General features: G+C 38.3%; 1 protein-coding gene across 1 annotated transcript in view; it reads left to right on the top strand.

The window, feature by feature from the left end:
• The window catches only part of RNF115 (ring finger protein 115), a 59,943-nt gene that overhangs the window by 34,098 nt on the left and 6,278 nt on the right, over positions 1–19,567 (top strand). Inside the window, exon 5 of the mRNA XM_007459362.1 lies at positions 19,350–19,400. Coding sequence (XP_007459424.1) covers positions 19,350–19,400 — 51 coding nt within the window. The remainder of the gene's footprint in view (positions 1–19,349; positions 19,401–19,567) is intronic.

The raw sequence follows: 19,567 nt of genomic DNA on the forward strand, positions 1-19,567 counted from the left end.
TCATTTTCTTCTCCCTGTTCTCTTTTCCCCCTTTACTGCTCCCCGCCCCGTCCCCTTATACCTCTCCCTCCTCCTTTAGCTCTGTGGTTTTCAATTTTGGCTATACATTAGTGTCACTGAGGATATTGTTTAGAATACAGATACCTGGGCCCTACCCCCATGGATTCTGATTTAATTATTCTGGGTGAGGTCCAAGCATTTGTAATTTTTAAAAGCTCCTTCGGTTATTCTGATTGTAGCCAGCGTTGAGAACCACTGCTTTAGTTACTGCCTAACCTTATTTCCTTCCCCTTTGAATAAGACTTCTTAAGGGGAGCCTATGTTTATTTTGTGTACTTTCTCATCTCTTATTATGCTTCTGCTACTATAGTCTGGCCCTTTTTTCACTAAAATCCCTGGTGACCTTCTATTCTGGTTACATACCCAGTGGATACTTTAAAATTTGTATTGTATGCGTCCAATTCACTGAATTCAACATTTTTGGTCTTTTTCTTCCCTCTAGAAATTCTCTACTTCTGTGACTTCCATGATAGTATATTTTCTTGACTTACCTATTTTCTGACTTCTCCTTCTTGTGGATAGTATTTGTTTTCCTAAGGTGTTTCCTTCATTTTGGTTTTCTTCTTACCCTTCAACAAGGTTTCTTAACTTTGACATTTTTGCTGGATAATTTTGTTCTGTAGGGCTCTCCTGTATGTTGTAGGATGTTTAGCAGCATCCCTGGCCTCTACCTACTACATGCAGTAACCAACCCCCCCCTCCTCCCCCAAAGTTATGACAACCAAAAATGTCTCCAGATATTGCCAGATGTTCCCCTGGGGGAGCAAAATTGTCTCTGGTTGAGAATACTGCTCTGTAAGCGTTTTCTGGCCATTATTAGGTTCTCTCATAGTTCTAATAATTACCTATATACAAACACTCCCAAATCTATATTTCTTTTTGACCTTTCTCCCTAATTTAAGATTTGAATGTATAACCTCTTGTTAGACATTTCTATTTGGATGTTCCATAGGTACTACAAACTCACAAAAATGGAAACCAAACTCTTTTCTTCCAGACCTGATCCTTTTTCTTTATTTCTGATTTTGATTGGAAGTACCACTCTCTACCTAGGCATTAATCTAGAATCTTTACTTTGTCTCATCCAGCTCATATACACATCCAATCAAACATTAAGTCTTTCTGATTTTTTTTCCTATTTCTCAGCTCCCATTTTGTCCAGTCATTTCCCCCCTAGTTCATATCTACATCTTTTCTTGTTTGCCTGCACTATTGCATTAGCCTTCTTCAAAGCTTTATCATTCTTAAATTTATTCCCATATTACCCTTGCAGGATTATCTGCCTCAATTTTCAGATCTGTATCACTTCCTGCCTTAAAATCCGTTGTCATGGGGTCTATAACTTCATATACAAGGCCCTCTATATAGAGGTTTTGAACTCTCCCGACCGCTGTAGCCTTGTTTCTGGTCACTTCTTGCTTTTTTTTATTCTACCAATATGAAACATACTGTTTCATGCTTCTATATGTTTTCTTAATTTGTTTTCTCTGGCAGAAGTACCTCTACTGCTTTTTTAACCCCATTAATCAGTCCTTCACTGAATTTAGGAAGCCTCCCATGACCCCCAGGGCTGTATCACACGCTCTTCTTTTGTGCTTCCCCAAAGCACCTTATGCATTCTTCTATTCATACTTCTAACTACACAAATTGAAGTTATTTTAATACTAGGTAGCATTCATGAAGAATGCATACTGTGCCAAGCTTGACGATCATTAGCCCATTTAATGTTCCCAGTAACCCTATGAGGTAGGTATTATTGAGGAAAATTGAGATTCTGCCTTAGTAGAGCCTCTGTTAGTTATCTATTATTGCATAACAAATTACTGTAAAACTTGGTGACTTAAAACAGTAATAATCATGTATTCTATCTCACAGTTTCTTTGGGTCAGTAATTTGGATAGGGTATGGGGAAATAGTTTGTCTTTGCTGTATGATGTCTGGGACCACAGCTAGAAGACTTAAAGCTTAAGACTTGACTGGAATTTGCAGGCTTATTTGCTTACATGTCTGGTGGTTAATGCTTGCTCGTGGCTGGGGGTCTAGTTCATGCTGCCAGCTGGAAAACCTACACATGACCTTCCTTAGTTTTAAGAGTCAAGACAAGTTTTTTGTGTTTTGGGGTTTTTGCAAGATGTCCATTAATTTGGATTTGTCTGGTTGTTTCTTCATTCAGATTAAATATCTGAGCAAGAATACAAAATAAATGATGTATCCTTCTTGGTGTATCACAACAGAGGGTGCACATGATGTCAGCTTGACCCATCATGGGTGATGTTAAGTTTGACCATTTGGTTAAGGCAGTGCCTGCCAAATTTTTCTTATAAAGGTGCCCTTTCTCTTTTGTAATTAATATATAATCTGAGGTGATACTTGGAGATTGAGTAAATATCTGGTTCTCTAATAGTTTTTTACCTAATGATATTAGACTCCATTGATGATTCTTGCCTGAATTATTACTATAATGGCTATACAATAATGATTTTCTATTTCTTTGATTCTTTCTACAGCTATTAGACAATCTGTTGTTAAAAAAAAAGTTTTTCTCTCTCCCTGCCCTACCTTATCTGTCTACTTATTTTAGCCCAGACTCATGCATTTTGTTTTAATCATTATTCATTTTGATGATCAAATAATCTCAGTTTGGCCAGAGAAATTGGATCTAAGCATTTTAGATAGCAGCCCTTGTTCACAGCCCTTAAATTAATAAGAGAGTTGGGACATCTAAGTAAAGTGATCATCTTGTGTTTCTCTGATTATTAGCTGATAATTTCTTGCCAGTTGGACAAATGGAGCTTCTGCTGCGTTTCCTTTAACGGAAATAAAATCTTTCAAGAAGATTTTTTTTTTAGTTGTCAAATAAGAACAGGGAGATTTACCCTAATTTGTCAGTTCTACTGTAAAAAAACAATATGAATGCCGTTAGGCAGCCATATATCCTGTCTGCAGTCTACTAGAGACGTAGGTGACTAGCATTTACCAAATGCCTAGGAGTTTTTAGGCACTAGGCTGTATACACTCTTCTCACAGAGCCGTTGAGCTGGGCCATGTACAGTTAAAGAAGACAGGGGTCAAATTTTAAAATGTTTTGGTCAAAAATTCCTTGCCAGACTAATAAAATATCAATGTGAAGATGTTAGCTTGAATCAGTTCTCCTTGGTTGCTTTGCCTCTTTATACCATAGGAAATTGTGGTCTGTTCTGCTACTACATTGTCTTTTTTTTTTTTTTTTTTTTTTTTTTTGCGGTACGCGGGCCTCTCTCTGCTGTGGCCTCTCCCGTTGCGGAGCACAGGCTCCGGACGCGCAGGCCCAGCGGCCATGGCTCACGGGCCCAGCCGCTCCGCGGCATGTGGGATCCTCCCAGACTGGGACACAAATCCGTGTCCCCTGCATCGGCAGGCGGACTCTCAAACCACTGTGCCACCAGGGAAGCCCTACATTGTCTCTTTAACTGTTAGTAAGAGTGAGAGAAAGACATGAGCTTCCTTTTCTCACATGTCCTTTACTGATAATCATATTACCTTAGTAACATGCAAGCAACAAATAACCTGATTTAATGATGGCTCAAACAAGCATTTTTTTTCTTACACATAACAAGTCTGTAGGTAAGTCACAGCAAATTAGTTCAGTGTGTCCACCATGTTAGGGTTGGATCTCTGTGATTCTCTTGGTCTTTCCCACATGCTTACTGCCTTAAGACTTCAGGCAGGAAGAAAGGGGAAAGGGATAGCACCAGTTTATTTGTCCTGTAGTTTGAAGGAAAGGAAAATCTTTTTCACTGCTCCACTTCCACCTCTTCACTTCCTGCCTAGAAAATTCTATTCCCTGGGCACTTTGTCACATGCTCCCCACACTCAGCTGTAAAGAAAGCTAGGAGAGCATGGATTTAGCTTTTCTGTCCTTTGTAGTAGGAGGTGGCAAGGGAGAAGGCGGTTGAGAATGGATTTGGGGTCAGCCTGTCAGTGTCTGCTAATTAGCTATTTTATTAGCTACTTCAGCTAATAGAATAAGTGGCATGTTATTTCATTATTTTATATTAAACAATGTTATAGCAATCTTCTGAAGATTTTAAGCCTATTGCTTGTAAAATATATTAACCATGGGCACCCCTCCCCGACCCCTTTTTTGTGGATGTCATGAACTCAGTGATTTTGGCTCTAAATCAGTGTTTTCTGCGTTTTAGTCATTTAAGTACTGTATTGATGAATTTTTTCCTCTCTGTCATCATCATTATTATTATTTAATGTTTTCTTTAAATGGACCTACGTGTTTTTTTTACCTATGTTACCAAACTCAGGTTCAGCTGCTTGCCTTTCAAAATCCAGTACTTGAGAGACCAGTGTTGGTAGGAAAGGAAAGGTTGCTTTATTTAGGAGGCTGGCAACCTGGGGAGAAGGCAGACTTGTGTCCAAAGGTCAACTCACCTGTTTCTGATCAGGGGGCAAGAGCTTTGAAAGGGGAGTTTCAGGGGTGTATAGGTGGAGGGAGGGGGCTATGTGCAGAACAGCACAGTCAGCTCCAACAGTCACCTTGAAGTTGGTCATGCGGTGATCTGATCAGCATCATCTTGATTGTTTTAAGTACAGTTAATCTTCAGTTCTAGGGTTGCTTTATTCCCATTTCCTTGAGGCCAGTTCTCAGAATTGTTAAGATGGGGCAGCTTATGTCATGGCTACAGTCTGGTCATCATGTAGTTAACTTCTTCCACCTGGTATGGGTTTCAGTATCTGCAAAACAGCTCAAAAGCTATGGCTCAGAATATTATATATAGTCCTTGAAGAGGAACTAAAGGTCCTTGACTTTGTTTAACAACTAAACTATTGTTTGGTTTTGTTGACTGCTTTCCTTTGCTTCTGTATTTTCCCATTTCTCTGATTAATTTTATTCTAAAGTTTTTCTAGAGACAAGAGACAGGCAGAGGACATGGTGGGGTCTGTCCCAGGAAGGCCCCGTAGGGTCCTTCTGTTACACTTATTTAGATGTGCTCTGAAAAGAAACTTCACAGTATTATCTGTGTAAACATTATTGACTGTATAGTCATTAGCTGTTTGTTTGGGGGTTTTTTTCCACTTAAGTAGAGACTACTTCCTGCTGTAGGATCAGAAAATGCCAGATATTACATTTTCATTCTAAGTACACACTTAGGAAGAAAATAGCCAACCATTAGAGATGTGTAAAAATGGATTTTGCTGTGTTTATATGGAAAATAAAAAATCCAATTTACGTACCCCTTTATACCTGTTGTAGTTTTTTCTCACTGCTCCATGGGGGTAGGGACAATATCTAATTGGATATCTTTATTATCTAATTTTCTTCCCCTAGCAGGATATTTTGTCGAACTTTCCATGTCGTTATAGACCTTATAGACCTGCCAGATCTGTCACATTTAAACACATGAATAGAATTCCATCTTATGAATGTATGGTAATTAATTTAGACAATTCCCTATTGATGAACATTGGAGAGCTTTTAGATTTTCTTTTTTCATCATTATAAACTATAGTGCATTGAACGCTCCTTCTTGTTTATTATTTTTGTATGTCTATGAGAATCTTATCTTTCCGTATTTTTAATTCTTTTTTTCTCTGTACTTCATTTTGGATATTTTCTATTGACCCACCTTCAGTATCATTAGTCTTGTCTTCTGCTGTTTTTGATCTACTGTTAAACCTATCAAATGAATTCCTTATTTCAGATATGATGTTTTTCATTTCTAAAATTTCAATTTGATTGCTGTATGGATTCAGATTCTTTGTTGATATTCTCCATCTTTATTTGAACATACTAGTCATAGTTAATTTAAAGCCCTTTTTTGGTAACATCAGTATCTGGGTCTATTTTTTTTTCTAACATCTTTATTGGAGTATAATTGCTTTACAATAGTGTGTTAGTTTCTGCTTTCTAACAAAGTGAATAAGCTATACATATACACATATCCCCATATCTCCTCCCTTTTGCGTCTCCCTCCCACCCTCCCTACCCCACCCCTCTAGGTGGTCACAAAGCACCCAGCTGATCTCCCTGTGCTATGTGGCTGCTTCCCACTAGCTATCTATTTTACATTTGATAGTGTATATATGTCCATGCCATGCTCTTCGTCCCAGCTTACCCTTCCCACTCTCTGTCTCCTCAAGTCCATTCTCTACGTCTGCATCTTTATTCCTATCCTGCCCCTAGGTTCTTCAGAACCATTTTTTTTTTTAGATTCCATATATATGTGTTAGCATACTGTATTTGTTTTTCTCTTTCTGGCTTACTTCACTCTGTATGACAGACTCTAGGTCCATCCACCTCACTACAAATAACTCAATTTTGTTTCTTTTTATGGCTGGGTAATATTCCATTGTATATATGTGCCGCATATTCTTCATCCATTCATCTGTCGATGGACACTTAGGTTGCTTCCATGTCCTGGCTATTGTAAATAGAGCTGCAGTGAACATTGTGGTACATGACTCTTTTTGAATTATGGTTTTCTCAGGGTATATGCCCAGTAGTGGGATTGCTGGGTCATATGGTAGTTCTATTTTTAGTTTTTTAAGGAACCTCCATACTGTTCTCCATAGTGGCTGTATCAATTTACATTCCCACCAACAGTGCAAGAGGGTTCCCTTTTCTCCACACCCTCTCCAGCATTTATTGTTTGTAGATTTTTTGATGATGGCCATTCTGACTGGTGTGAGGTGCTACCTCATTGTAGTTTTGATTTGCAACGAAGAGTAGCCACTGCTCGCCACTCACTGCAACTAGAGAAAGCCCGCGCACAGCAACGAAGACCCAATGCAGCCATATATTAATTAATTAATTAATTAATTAATTCAGTATATATTAAAACCAAGTTGGAAATACTTTGTGTAGAATGGAGTTGAGTTTAGGCTCAGTTAATTATAGACAGATGTTCTCCAAGTGAATGTCCAGGCAGGATGTTAAAAATTATGCATGCTGGAGGACAGTTCCTTTTTGGTCCTGGCTTTCCTCCCATTTCTTGCAGGGTGACTAGCACGGCTCTTTCCTTGCTACTAAATACGAATGGTACTACCCTATTTACTGTAACTAGCAAAACCATCTCCTTGGATTCCTAAGTTGCTGTGTAGGGGCAATATTAAGAACCACGGATGTAAATTAGATGTTCTTAGATGGATCTAGATGGTCAGTCAGTATGTTATCTTCATCTGTCTCTCTCTTTGTTGGCATCATTATTAGATAGCTCTCCTGTGTAAAACGAAAGATAGCTAATGGTAGTTCCAAGTTTATAAGAACATTAGAACATTCATCCCAGAGGATATGTGCATCTGTCAACTCCCAGGGAGGATCTCTGGCTTGGTTTGTGTTTTGTGCCCACATGTCTGGTGGTGAGTGTATTATTGTGTATTTTTTAAGTTAAGGGTCTGTCCCCTCTCATTTATTGAATAATCCACCTGATTCGAAATGTTACCTTTGTTATATATACAGTTTCATATTCATCTCTATCTGGATTCTCTGTTATGGTCTGATCTTTATTTGTGTACTCCTGTGCCTATGTCTTACTGATTTACTTTCTATAATTTTATAGTATGATTTGATAGCTAGTAGTGAAAGTCCACTTTGTTATTGTTCCTTTGCAAAAATTTTTGGGTGCTTCTCTTACATTTACTCTTTCAAATGAATTTTAAATGCAATTTGTCAATCTCTGACCTCTCTCCCATCCCATTGGGATTTTGATTGCAAGTTCATATTAATTTTGGGACAGTTGGTACTTTTTATAATATTGAAACTTCTCATCTAGGCCCATGGCTCATATCTCAATTTGTTTGGTTCTTTTTTTAATGTTATTCAGTAAAGTTTTATGGTTTCACTTAATTTTAAACTGATTATTAGATAGATACCCTGCTCCGTGCTACTTAATTGAATTCTTTTATTAGCTCTAATAGTTTTTCATTTTGTTCTCTAAGGTTTCTAGATTAGCAGGTGTATCGATTGATACAAATATTGATTGTATTCTTCCCCTATGTTTATGCCTCATTATTTTTTCTTATCTGTTGCATTGACTATATTGTCAAAACAAAGTTGTCTAAGTGTAGCCATCTTTATCTTCTTCCTGACTTAAAGGAGAGTGAATTAGTGTTTTTTTATTAAGCATATTCACTTTTGGTTCCTAATATGGTTCCTATCACATTAAGAAAGGTTTATTTTATTCCTAATTTATTATGAGCTTTTAATTGAGGATGACTAGTGATTTTATCAAATGACCTTTGCAGTCCTATGAAAATGACCCTTATAGTTTTTCTTCTTTAAACAATTAATGCATTTTATTAACTAATAGATTTTCTCACGTTGAACCAACAGTTTGAATTCAACAGGCCTCAAATAAAAACTACTTTGTCAAGGAGTGTTAATCTTTTAATAAACTATTGGAGTTGATTTCTTCCTAATCTTTTTTAGGATTTTTGCATTGATTCATAAGGGAGCTGGTAATTTTCTTGTATTATCTTTATCAAGTTTGGGTATCAGGGTTGTATTAGTTTGATAAAATGAACTGGAAAATCTTGCTTTGTTCTTAGGCTTGGGAATAGTTTAAATAAGGAATTATTTATTCCTTAAAGGTTTGGTAAAAGTTACCTGTAATTTCATCTGGACCTAGAATCTTTTGGGGGACCAGATCTGTTACAACCTTTTCAGTTACTTCTAGGGTTAATGGTCTAGGGTGGAATTTCATTCATTTTGTATTCCCAGCTTCTAGGTAGTATCTGTTTTATAGTGGACATTGTATATATTTGTGTTGAATGAATGGTTAATTGTAATTATGTTGCTAAGAGGTATGTATGGAACATATGAATTAGTAGTTATAATAGCTAAGAGTTTGTGCCAGGTACTAGTCTGAGTGCTTTTCATGTATTTATTTAATCTTCACTATAACTCTCTGGAGAAGTTACTGTGAATATTTCCATTCTACAGTAGAAACTGAGGCACAGAGTGGTTAGGTAAATTGCCTAAGGGTATGAAGCCAGTTAAATATTGGAGCCAGGATATGGCAAAAATGATGATATTTGTATTTGGTGGGATTATGAATGTTTCAAAATAATTGAAAAAAATTTAACAGTATCTTATAGTCTTCCCAATTAAAAAAAAAAAACAATTAAGCATTTTCCTAACTTTCTCAGAAATTTTTCTTCCAAGAGACACATACTAGTGTGTCAGTAAGTAGAACTTGGGAAGTTTTAAATTCAATTTATTTTCTCTTTTCTTTCACATTAAGTGTAAATGGAACATAACACATATTTGGGGCATATTACTACTCTGCCTGATTAGCAGGTCTATTCAGATTGTTCTACATGATTGTTATTACTTTACAGTAGTTGTCATTATAATGTCGCCCAATGTTTTGAAAACACTTTACAATTCTGTATTTTATAGGTTTTTTTTATTGATTAAATTCTGGCTTGGCTTCTTCCCGATAACAGTTTGTCCTGTTGATTTGAGAAGTAGTATAACTTTTTATCCTGTTTGTCGGGTTCTCAGCTAGTGGTTTCCATGGGCTACATCTCAGGCTTCTGATCATTCCACCCATTTTACTGTAGACAGAGTACTTTGTCATTTAAGAAATCAGATGTCAGGGATTAGCCTTTGTGGGATTATTAATGTGCTCCTCACACAAATTTAAGGAGCTCTCCTGAAATGAGATGTATTTTCTTTGGCTTTTTCATTGACATGAGTGAAGCCTTTTTTGCTCATATAAAGAAGGGTAAGTCTTCAATTGTTCATCCATTCTGCAAATATTTATTGAGTGTGCCTAAAGTCCTCTAATCTGCAGCTTTCAAATGATAGTTTATCTGGGTGTAATCAGGTCATCTTATCTAACCTTAAATAATTATCTGACCTGTGCCAGAAGAGTAATTTATTAATTTACAACTCGGGGAATTCTACTTCAGTGACTGGAAAACTCACTTCTGCTTATTAGCTTAATAATGTCTTTGAATTTCCTAGATATCAAGAAATCAAAAGCAATCAGATGGTTGCTTGGTGTGTATAGAGTCAGCAAAGGAAATTGCATAGTCTTTTGGAGAAATTTCATTTGGATTGTGATAAGCCTAAGGAATTATTCATATTTCATCTTTTTTAAAAAAATTAATTTTACTTTTGGCTGCATTGGATCTTCATTGCTGTGTGCAGGCTTTCTTTAGTTGTGGCGAGCAGGGGCTACTCTTCGTTGTGGTACGCAGGCTTCTCATTGTGGTGGCTTGTCCTGTTGCGGAGCATGGGCTCTAGGTGCGCGGGCTTCAATAGTTGTGGCACGTGGGCTCAATGGTTGTGGCTCATGGGCTCTAGAGCTCAAGCTCAGTAGTTGTGGCACATGGGCTTAGTTACTCCATGGCATGTTGGATCTTCCTGGACCAGGACTCGAAGTCGTGTACCCTGCATTGGCAGGTGGATTCTTAACCACTGCACCACCAGGGAGGTCCTCATATTTCATCTTAATGATTTTTTTTTAGGATGGAAAAGTATTTATGTTTGTCATTTGTTCTTTTGCTTTGTACTAGTTCAACACTAATACATTCATATTTTCCTGGCTTCATAGAGATTACCACCCTTTAGTTTGCACTTATTACATTAAAACATATCTTTTATTTCAGTATGGTACTCTTTTTTTTTTGGCGGTACACGGGCCTCTCACTGTTGTGGCCTCTCCCGTTGTGGAGTACAGGCTCCGGACGCGCAGGCTCAGCGGCCATGGCTCACGGGCCTAGCCGCTCCGCGGCATGTGGGATCTTCCCGGACCAGGGCACGAACCCGTGTACCCTGCATCACCAGGCAGACTCTCAACTACTGCGCCACCAGGGAAGCCCATCAGTGTGGTACTCTTAACATTTAAGGTTTCCTTCCTTAAGAATATGTTTTCCTGAAGTTAACCCTAGATTCTGGGACTTAACATTTTCTGACCACTGATCACAACTCAAATTTTGAGAAATGACTTCCTTTCGGTTGTTAACTTTTTTTGTTGCTATTTAAAAGTAATAGGTTTGTTTTGTTTTTTGGCATGGATTAAAAAAACAACATTACCCAGAAATAGCCAGTTACTTATACCTTGATACATAATTATGTAGACCTTTTCCCGTATATATATGAGATATCTACATCTATATAATTGAAATGGAAGCATACTATACCTATTTTATAATCTCCTTTTTTTATCTTAATAGATTGTATATGTCTTTCAATGTCCATCTTAATGGGCCCCATCTTGGGGTCTCTTAAGTCATTCAGTAAACATTTGTGTATTACTATGCCAGGTGCTATTCAGGATGTTGGGCATACAGTAGTGAACAAAACAGTAAAAAATGATTGCCCTTGTGGAATTTACGTAGTAATGGGGGATGACAGACAAGCAAAATAAATTAAATTGATAGAGCGTTAAGCAGTAGTAAATGCTTTGGGGGAAAAAAGGCGGGGAAGGGAGTTAGGGAGTGTGGGAGAAGTGATGTTTCAAAAAGTGTAGTCAGCAAAGGCCTTGTTGAGAAGGTTTTTGAATAGACATAAAGGAAGGGAGGGAATGAGCCAAGAATGTGCCAACAAGGAGAGTCTAGTGTGGAGCAGAGTAAGAGAGGGGAATAGTAGGAGATGAGGTCACAGAGCAGTTGTTGGAGCTGGGGCTGGGTAGCTGAGTATGAGATCATGTAGAGACTGGTAGCCTGTTATACAGGCTTTATTCTGAGTGCAGTGGAAATCCAGTAGGAAGTTTAGGGCAGAAGAATGACATGGTCTAACTTATGTCTTAAAATGATCATTCTAACTGCTATGTTGATAATAGAATGGCCAGGGGTATGTGTGTGTTCAAGAGGCACAGGGGCAAAGACAGAAGCAGAGAAACCATTTAAGAGGCTGTTGGATTAATCTAAGTTAGAGATACTAGTGGCTTGGATGAGGGTTAGTGCAAAAAAATGGTTGGATTCTAGATAAAGTTTGATAATGGGCATGATAGGATTTGCTGGCAGATTGGATATGAGGTGTAACAGAAAGAAGAGTTAAGGATGACAGAAAGGTTTTTGGTCTGAGCAGCTAGAAAAGTGGAGCCACCATCAGCTGAAATGCGGAATACTAGGGGGAACAGGTTTGGGGGAGAAGATCTAAGAGTTCAGTTTTGGACATAAGGTTGAGGTGCTTATTACACATTCAAGTGGTGATGTTGAGTAGGCAGAGGTCTTGGCTAGAGATAAAATCTGGAAGTTGTTGCCTCTTTATGATATTTAAAATTATAAACCTGGATGAAATTGCCAAAAGAGTCAAGATAGAAAATAGAAGAGCTCAGAGAATTGAGCTCTGGGCCCTCATTGATTAGAAGTTTGGAAGATAGGAGGAATAAGTAGAGGAGTCTGAGAAGGGAGCTAGGAGGAAAACCTAGAGAGATTACAGCTTTGGAGACTACGTGAATACTCTTATCTGGTCTTAGCATACCCCTCCAGACCCCGTGGATTGATTTTTCTCTTCTGTGGGTTGCTAAAATTAGATACATACACCTCTTCCCCCTACCCCTTTTAGCTACCTAGTACTTTAAGAAAAAGTTTTTGTTTAAAAAAAATTCAGGGCTTCCCTGGTGGCGCAGTGGTTGAGAGTCTGCCTGTTGATGCAGGGGACGCAGGTTTGTGCCCCGGTCCGGGGGGATCCCACATGCCGTGGAGTGGCTGGGCCCGTGAGCCATGGCCGCTGAGCCTGCGCGTCTGGAGCCTGTGCTCCGCAACGGGAGAGGCCACAGCAGTGAGATGCCCATGTACCTCAAAAAAAAAAAAAAAAAAAAAAAAAAAAAAAAAAAAAAAAAAAAAAAAAAAAAAAAAAAAAAAAAAAAAAAAAAAAAAAAAAAAAAAAAAAAAAAAAAAAAAAAAAAAAAAAAAAAAAAAAAAAAAAAAAAAAAAAAAAAAAAAAAAAAAAAAAGTTCAGTGTAAATACTGTATGTATCAAGTGAAGATAATCTCCTAACAACAGCTCATACACTTACTGGGGTCACCCTGAGTGGTCTCTCTCTGTCACTGCTGAGGTGGAACCAACATCTCATTTCCAGAGGGTAAGCAGCCGATAAAGGGGAAATCAGCAGCTGATCCATTGAGGTGTCCCTGGCAATTCCAAGTATTTGTATAGGGTCAGCTTTAGAGCTTCAAGGAACTAGCCTGTCTCTCAAACTTGATTATTACCATTTAATTATTGGTTAGTTCAAGCATGTGATAAACTGTTCATCTAATTAGTCATCCCTCAGTATCCATCGGGAGCATTGGTTTCAGGACCCCCCCGCCCCCGCAGATACCAAAATCTGAGGATTCTTACCCCTGATATAAAATGGTGTAGTGTTTGCAAATAACCGATGTACATCCTCCTGTATACTTTAAATCATCTTTAGAGTACTTGTAACACTTAAAACAATGCTATGTAAATAGTTATAAATACTATGTAAATGCTATATAAATAGTTGGTGGTGCATGGCAAATTTAAGTTCTGCTTTTTGGAACTTTCTGGAGTTTCCCCCCCCCCAATATTTTCAATCTTTGGTTGGTTAAGTTCGTAGATGCAGAACCTGTGGATACAGAGGGCCAACTGTACAGCATACCCCATTTTATTGCACTTCACTTTATTGCACCTAGCAGATAGTGCGTTTTTTACAAATTGAAGGTTTGTGACAGCTCTGCGTCTAGAAAGTCTGTCGGTGCCATTTTTCCAATTGCATTTGCTCACTTCATGTCTCTGTGTCACATTTTCATAATTCTTGTAATATTTTAAACTTTTTCATTATTGTATTTGTTACGGTGAGCTGTGATCAGTGATCTTTGATGTTACTACTACAACTTCCTGAAGGTTCAGATGATGGTTAGCGTTTTTAGCAATAAAGTATTTTTAAATTAAGGTTATGTACAATGTTTTAGACCTAATGCTATTGCACACTTAGTAGACTACAGTATAGTGTAAACATAACTTTTATATGTACTGGGAAACCAAAAAATTTGTTTATAGCAGTGGTCTGGAAGCAAACCTGCGATATCTCTGAGGTATATCTGTATTAGCAAGCAGGGAGGGTATATTAGTTACTTATTGCTTATAACAGCTTATAACAACAGACATTTATCATCTCACAGTTTCTGAGAGTCAGGAATTTGGGAGCAGCTTAGCTAGGTGTTTTTGGTAAAGGTTTTCATGAGGTTATAATCAAAATGTCTGCTGTGGCTGCAGTCATCTGAACCCTAAACTGGGGCTGGAAGATCCACTTCCAAGATGGTTCAGCTAACATTGCTGTTGGCAGGACGCCTCAGTTCCTCACTGTGTGGACTTCTCCGTAGGACTTCTTCGGTGTCTTCATGACTTGGCAGCTGGCTTCCCCTAGAGTAAGTGATCCAAGAGAGAGAAAGGAAGAAGGGAAAAACCGTAAAGCCTTTTTATATCCTATCTTGGAAGCCAAACACTGTCCTTCCAGCCATACTTTATCTGTAAGAAGTGAGTCACTAAGTCCAGTCCACATTCAAGGGGAGGAGAATTAAGCTCTACCTCTTAAAGGGGAGGAGTATTAAAGAATTTGTGGACATATTTGAAAACTACCACAGTTTAACCTTTGGCCAGAAATTACTTACATTTCTCCCATGTGCAAAATACATTCACCTCCTCCCAAGACCCACCAAAAGTCTTGTCCCTGTACAGCATCAACTTGAAATCCAGGTGGTTGTCATTTACTTAAGTCCAAGTGTGGATGAGGCTCTTTGCGTGTAGTTCCTCAGACATAATTCCTTTTGATGTGGAGATCTATAAACCAAAGAGGCAAGTTTTCTACCCCTCATATATACCTAACATATAGTGATGGGACAGGCGTATAACAAACAGGTATAGAGATTTCTGTTTAAAAAGGGAGAAGATGAAAGGCACAAAGAAGTCACTGATTCGTAGCAATTTTAATGTTTGTCTGGATAAGTGTTGGACATTCCTTGATTAGGACTTAGTTCTACTTCTACCCAGGAATGCTTCTCTGTGGCTCTTGTTTCCTCCTTCCTGGCTCTTGATTCCACCCTATGAGTATTCTTTTCCATAGAAAGTAGTCCAGATTTGCAACTTCATAGTTTTCTTAGCCTGCTTCTTGCCAGTAGAATTTTGAGGGCCCAAAGGGTCTCTTTTCATTTTGTACTGCCTCTGTACCTTTCAGTTGAAGCTGGCAGTGTTTCTTTTTACTATTAGTGAGATTCATGCCATTAACAAAACTTATACCCACAAATCTTTTTTATATAATCTCTTTTTTACCTTGGGCTTCTGCTGGGATTGCTGAAGGACAGTACTTGTAGTGGGATAGAATTATATCCCCCCCCACCCCCAAAGAAATGTTCAAGTCCTAACTTCCAGTACCTGTGTATGTGACCTTATTTGGAAACAAGATATTTTATACATGTAATCAAAATAAGATGAGATCGTCTTGGGTTAGAGTGGCCCCTAATCCAATGGTGTTTTTATAAGAAGAGAGAAATTTGGATACAGAAGACACAGAAGAAAGTCATATGACTACCGAGGCAGAGATTGGAATAATGTGTCGCCAAGCTAAGAAACAGCAAGGATTGCTGGAAACCACCAGAAGCTGGGAGAGAGGCATGGAATAGATTCTCTCTTAGAGACTCCAGAAGGAACTAACCCTAACAGCATCTCAGTTTCAGATTTCTGACTTCCAAAACTGTGAGAGAATAAATTCCTGTTGTTTTAAGCTACCCAGTTTGTGGGAATTTGTTACGGCAGCCCTAGGAAACTAATACAACACACTTAAGCTTCTTAGAAGCTCAGTTGTTTAATTGAATAGCTCTCTAGGCACTATGTGAACTTTCTGAGGTCTTTTCTTTTTTTTTTTTAATTTATTTATTTTTGGCTGCATTGGGTCTTCGTTGCTGCGCACGGGCTTTCTCTAGTTGTGGCAAGTGGGGGCTACCCTTCGTTGCCGTGCGCAGGCTTCTCTTGTTGCGGAGCACAGGCTCTAGGCACACGGGCTTCAGTAGTTGTGGCGTGCGGGCTCAGTAGTTGTGGCTTGCGGTCTCTAGAGCACAGGCTCAGTGGTTGTGGCGCACGGGCTTAGTTGCTCCGCGGCTTGTGGGATCTTCCCAGACCAGGGATCGAACCCATGTCCCCTGCATTGGCAGGCGGATTCTCAACCATTGTGCCACCAGGGAAGCCCCTCTTTCTGAGGTCTTAACAAAGAATTTTTATAGCCACACTCTTGGCTTCCTCTTTAACCATTTTCTTGGCAATGCCCATGATTTGATCTTTGCTCAGAAACCATTTCTTTCTTTTTTTTAAAGCCATTTCTTAATTTTAGTATCATTTGCCATCTGGAGAGGCCAGGAATTTTCAGAATTATCTAGTCTTAACTCCTTTTTAACTATTCTTCCTTTAATTTATTCCTCTTCTCTTGCATTTTAATACAGCAAGAAGAAGTCAAAAGGAACCTTCAACACCCCTGTCTGGAAATCTTGTTAGCTACATTATCACCCAATTCATGAGCCACAACTTCTACTTTCCATGTTATGTCAGGCAACAGCTTTTGCCACTACATAACTACATAACAAGGATCCCTTTCCCTCCCATTTCCAAAAAGATTTTTCTCACTTTCCCTTAAGTACTCACCCATAACTTCCTCAAAAGCCATCATGCTTCTACAATTTCTTAAAGGCTCTTCAAACGTTTACTCACTCTCTCCTCAAAGTCCTTCCAACCCTGCCCTCTGCTGTGTTCCAAAGCTACTCCATTTTAGGTTTTTGTTACAGCAGTACTCACTTCTAGGTATCAGAATCTGTATTAGTTATCTATTGCTGTATAACAAATTACCCCAGAACTTAGAGGCTTAAACAACAGATATTTATTATCTCATAGGTTCACTGGGCGAGGAATTTGGGAGCAGCTTAGCTGGGTGGTTCTGGCCCAGGGTCTCATGAGCTTACAGTCAAGACATTGGCCATTGCTGTAGTTATCTGAAGAGTCAACTGGGAGTTACTCAGCGTCTGGCAGGTTTGTTCTGGCTCTTGTCAGGAGGCCTCAGTTCTTTATCATGTGGGCCTTTGCACAGGACTGCTTGCTATGGCACTGTCCCAGAGAAAGTAATCCAAGAGAGGCTGCAAGGAGGAAGCCACAGTGCCTTTTATGAACTAGCCTTGGAAGTCACAGTTATCCCACCATATTCTATTGTTAAGAAGTAAGTCACAGTATGGTACTGGCATAAAAACAGACACCTAAATCAATGGAATAGAATAGAGGGTCCAGAAATAAACCTTTGCATATATGGTCAATTAATTTATGACAAAGGAGCCAAGATTATACAGTGGAGAAAGGACATTCTCTTTAATAAACGGTGTTGGAAAAACTGGACAGCCACAGGCAAAAGAATGAAACTGGACCACTGTCTTAACACTATACACAAAAATTAACTCAAAATGGATTAAAGACTTGAACATAAGACCTGAAACCATAAAATCCCTGTAAGAAAACAAGCAGTAAACTCTAAGACATCAGTCTTGGTCATGATTTTTTTGGATGACTCCAAAAGCAGAGGCAACAAAAGTAAAAATGAACAAGTGGGACTACATCAAACCATAAAAAGCTTCTGCATGGCAAAGGAAATCAAAATGAAAAGGAAACCTACTGAATGGGAGGAGATATTTGCAAATGCTGTATCCAACAAACGGTTAATATCCAAAATATACAAAGAACTCATGCAACTCAACAGCAACAAAAACAAACAACCCAATTTAAAAATGTGCAGAGGACTTGAATAGACATTTTTCCAAAGAAGACATTACAGTTGGCCAACAGGCACATGAAAAAATGCTCAACATCACTAATCATCAGAGAAATATAAATCAAAACCACAATGAGATATCACCTCATACCTGTTAGAATGGCTATTATCAAAAAGCAAGAAATAACAAGTGTTGATAAGGATGTGGAGAAAAGGGAATGAACCCTTGTACACTGTTGGTAGGAATGTAAATTGGTGTAGCCACTATAGAAAACAATATGGAGGTTCCTCAAAAAATTAAAAATAGAACTACCTTATGATCCAGCAATTCCACTTCTGGGTATTCATCTGAAGAAAACAAAAACACAAATTTGAAAAGATATATGCATCCCCCTGTTCATTGCAGCATTGTTTACCATAGCCAAGACATGGAAACAACCTAAGGGTCCACTGATGGATGAATGGGTGAAGAAACTGTGGTACATATATACAGTGGAATGTTATTCAGCTGTGAAAAAGAATGAAATCTTACCATTTGCAACAACGTGGATGGACCTTGAGGACATTATGCTAAGTGAAATAGATGAGACAAAGAGAAAGACAAATACTGTATGATCTTATATGTGGAATCTAAAAAAAGAATTCAGTAACCGAGTTCACAGATATAGAGAATAGATTGGTGAGTTGCCAGAGGCAGGGGTTGGGGGATGGGTGAAATGGGTGAAAGAGGTCAAAAGGGACAAATTTTCAGTTATAAAATAAATAATGGGGATATAATGTATAGCACGGTGACTGTATCATCAGGGAAATCCACAATGAGATACTATAGTTCATTACAGTATTATCATTTTAATACTGTATTGCATATTTGAAAGTTGCTAAGAGAGTAGATCTTAAAAGTTCTCATCACAAGAAAGTAAAATTTTATAACTGTGTGGTAATGAATGCTAATTAGTCTTATTGTGGTGATCCTTTGCATTATATACAAACATCAAATCATTGTGTTGTACACCTGAAAAAAAATCATATAATGTTATATGTCAGTTATACCTCAGGAAAAAAAAAAAGTAAGTCATTCAGTCCAACCTACACCCAGAGTAGTATAAAATAACTTGTGAACATATTTTAAAACAAACACATAGTATAGTTAGCTATTGTTGAACTTTTACAAAAGGGCCCTTTAAATACTATCTTGCACAATGTGCATAACACATAAAAATGGAACTACCCTTGTTGTAGGGAGGTGGGTCCAGCATCTCCCTGGCTTAGCATCCCTTTCAGCCTCATTTTGCTGCCAAGTATCCAAGAATCATAGTTTGAAAACTAACCATACAATCATTCCTTTCCAGCTTAATTCATAAAAATCTATTAATACATAAAGTAGCAGAGCTCAGGAAGACAGCCATAATAGCAAAGTAGCACTCTACCGTGTAGTGGACTGATTTCTGGTGCTCTCTATTGTATAATAGTCAGTGAAAAGCCATTGTGTTTTGGGGAAGGAGTTGGTGATTAGTCAGCCGTGGATATCTATAGAGTACTTTCATTAGTCTGTTCTCTTATCTAATTTTTTTCCTTCAACAGAGTACTACAACAGATCATTGCAGGATTCATTCCTGGATCCCCATTTTCTTGGTAAGTAATTAATTGCCTTCTATCTTACTCACCTGCAGTAGCATCATTTTAGGTATGGTAGTATCTGGGCCATAGTGAGAAAGAAAGAGCTGCATAGGTGAGTATATAGGTGTAATTGGCAGGCTGTTAAAGACTGCCATTGTCTGCTGAGCCCAAACTTAATCAGA

This window comes from Lipotes vexillifer, unplaced genomic scaffold (assembly GCF_000442215.2).
Source record: "Lipotes vexillifer unplaced genomic scaffold, Lipotes_vexillifer_v1.1 scaffold773, whole genome shotgun sequence".
NCBI lineage: Eukaryota > Metazoa > Chordata > Mammalia > Artiodactyla > Lipotidae > Lipotes > Lipotes vexillifer.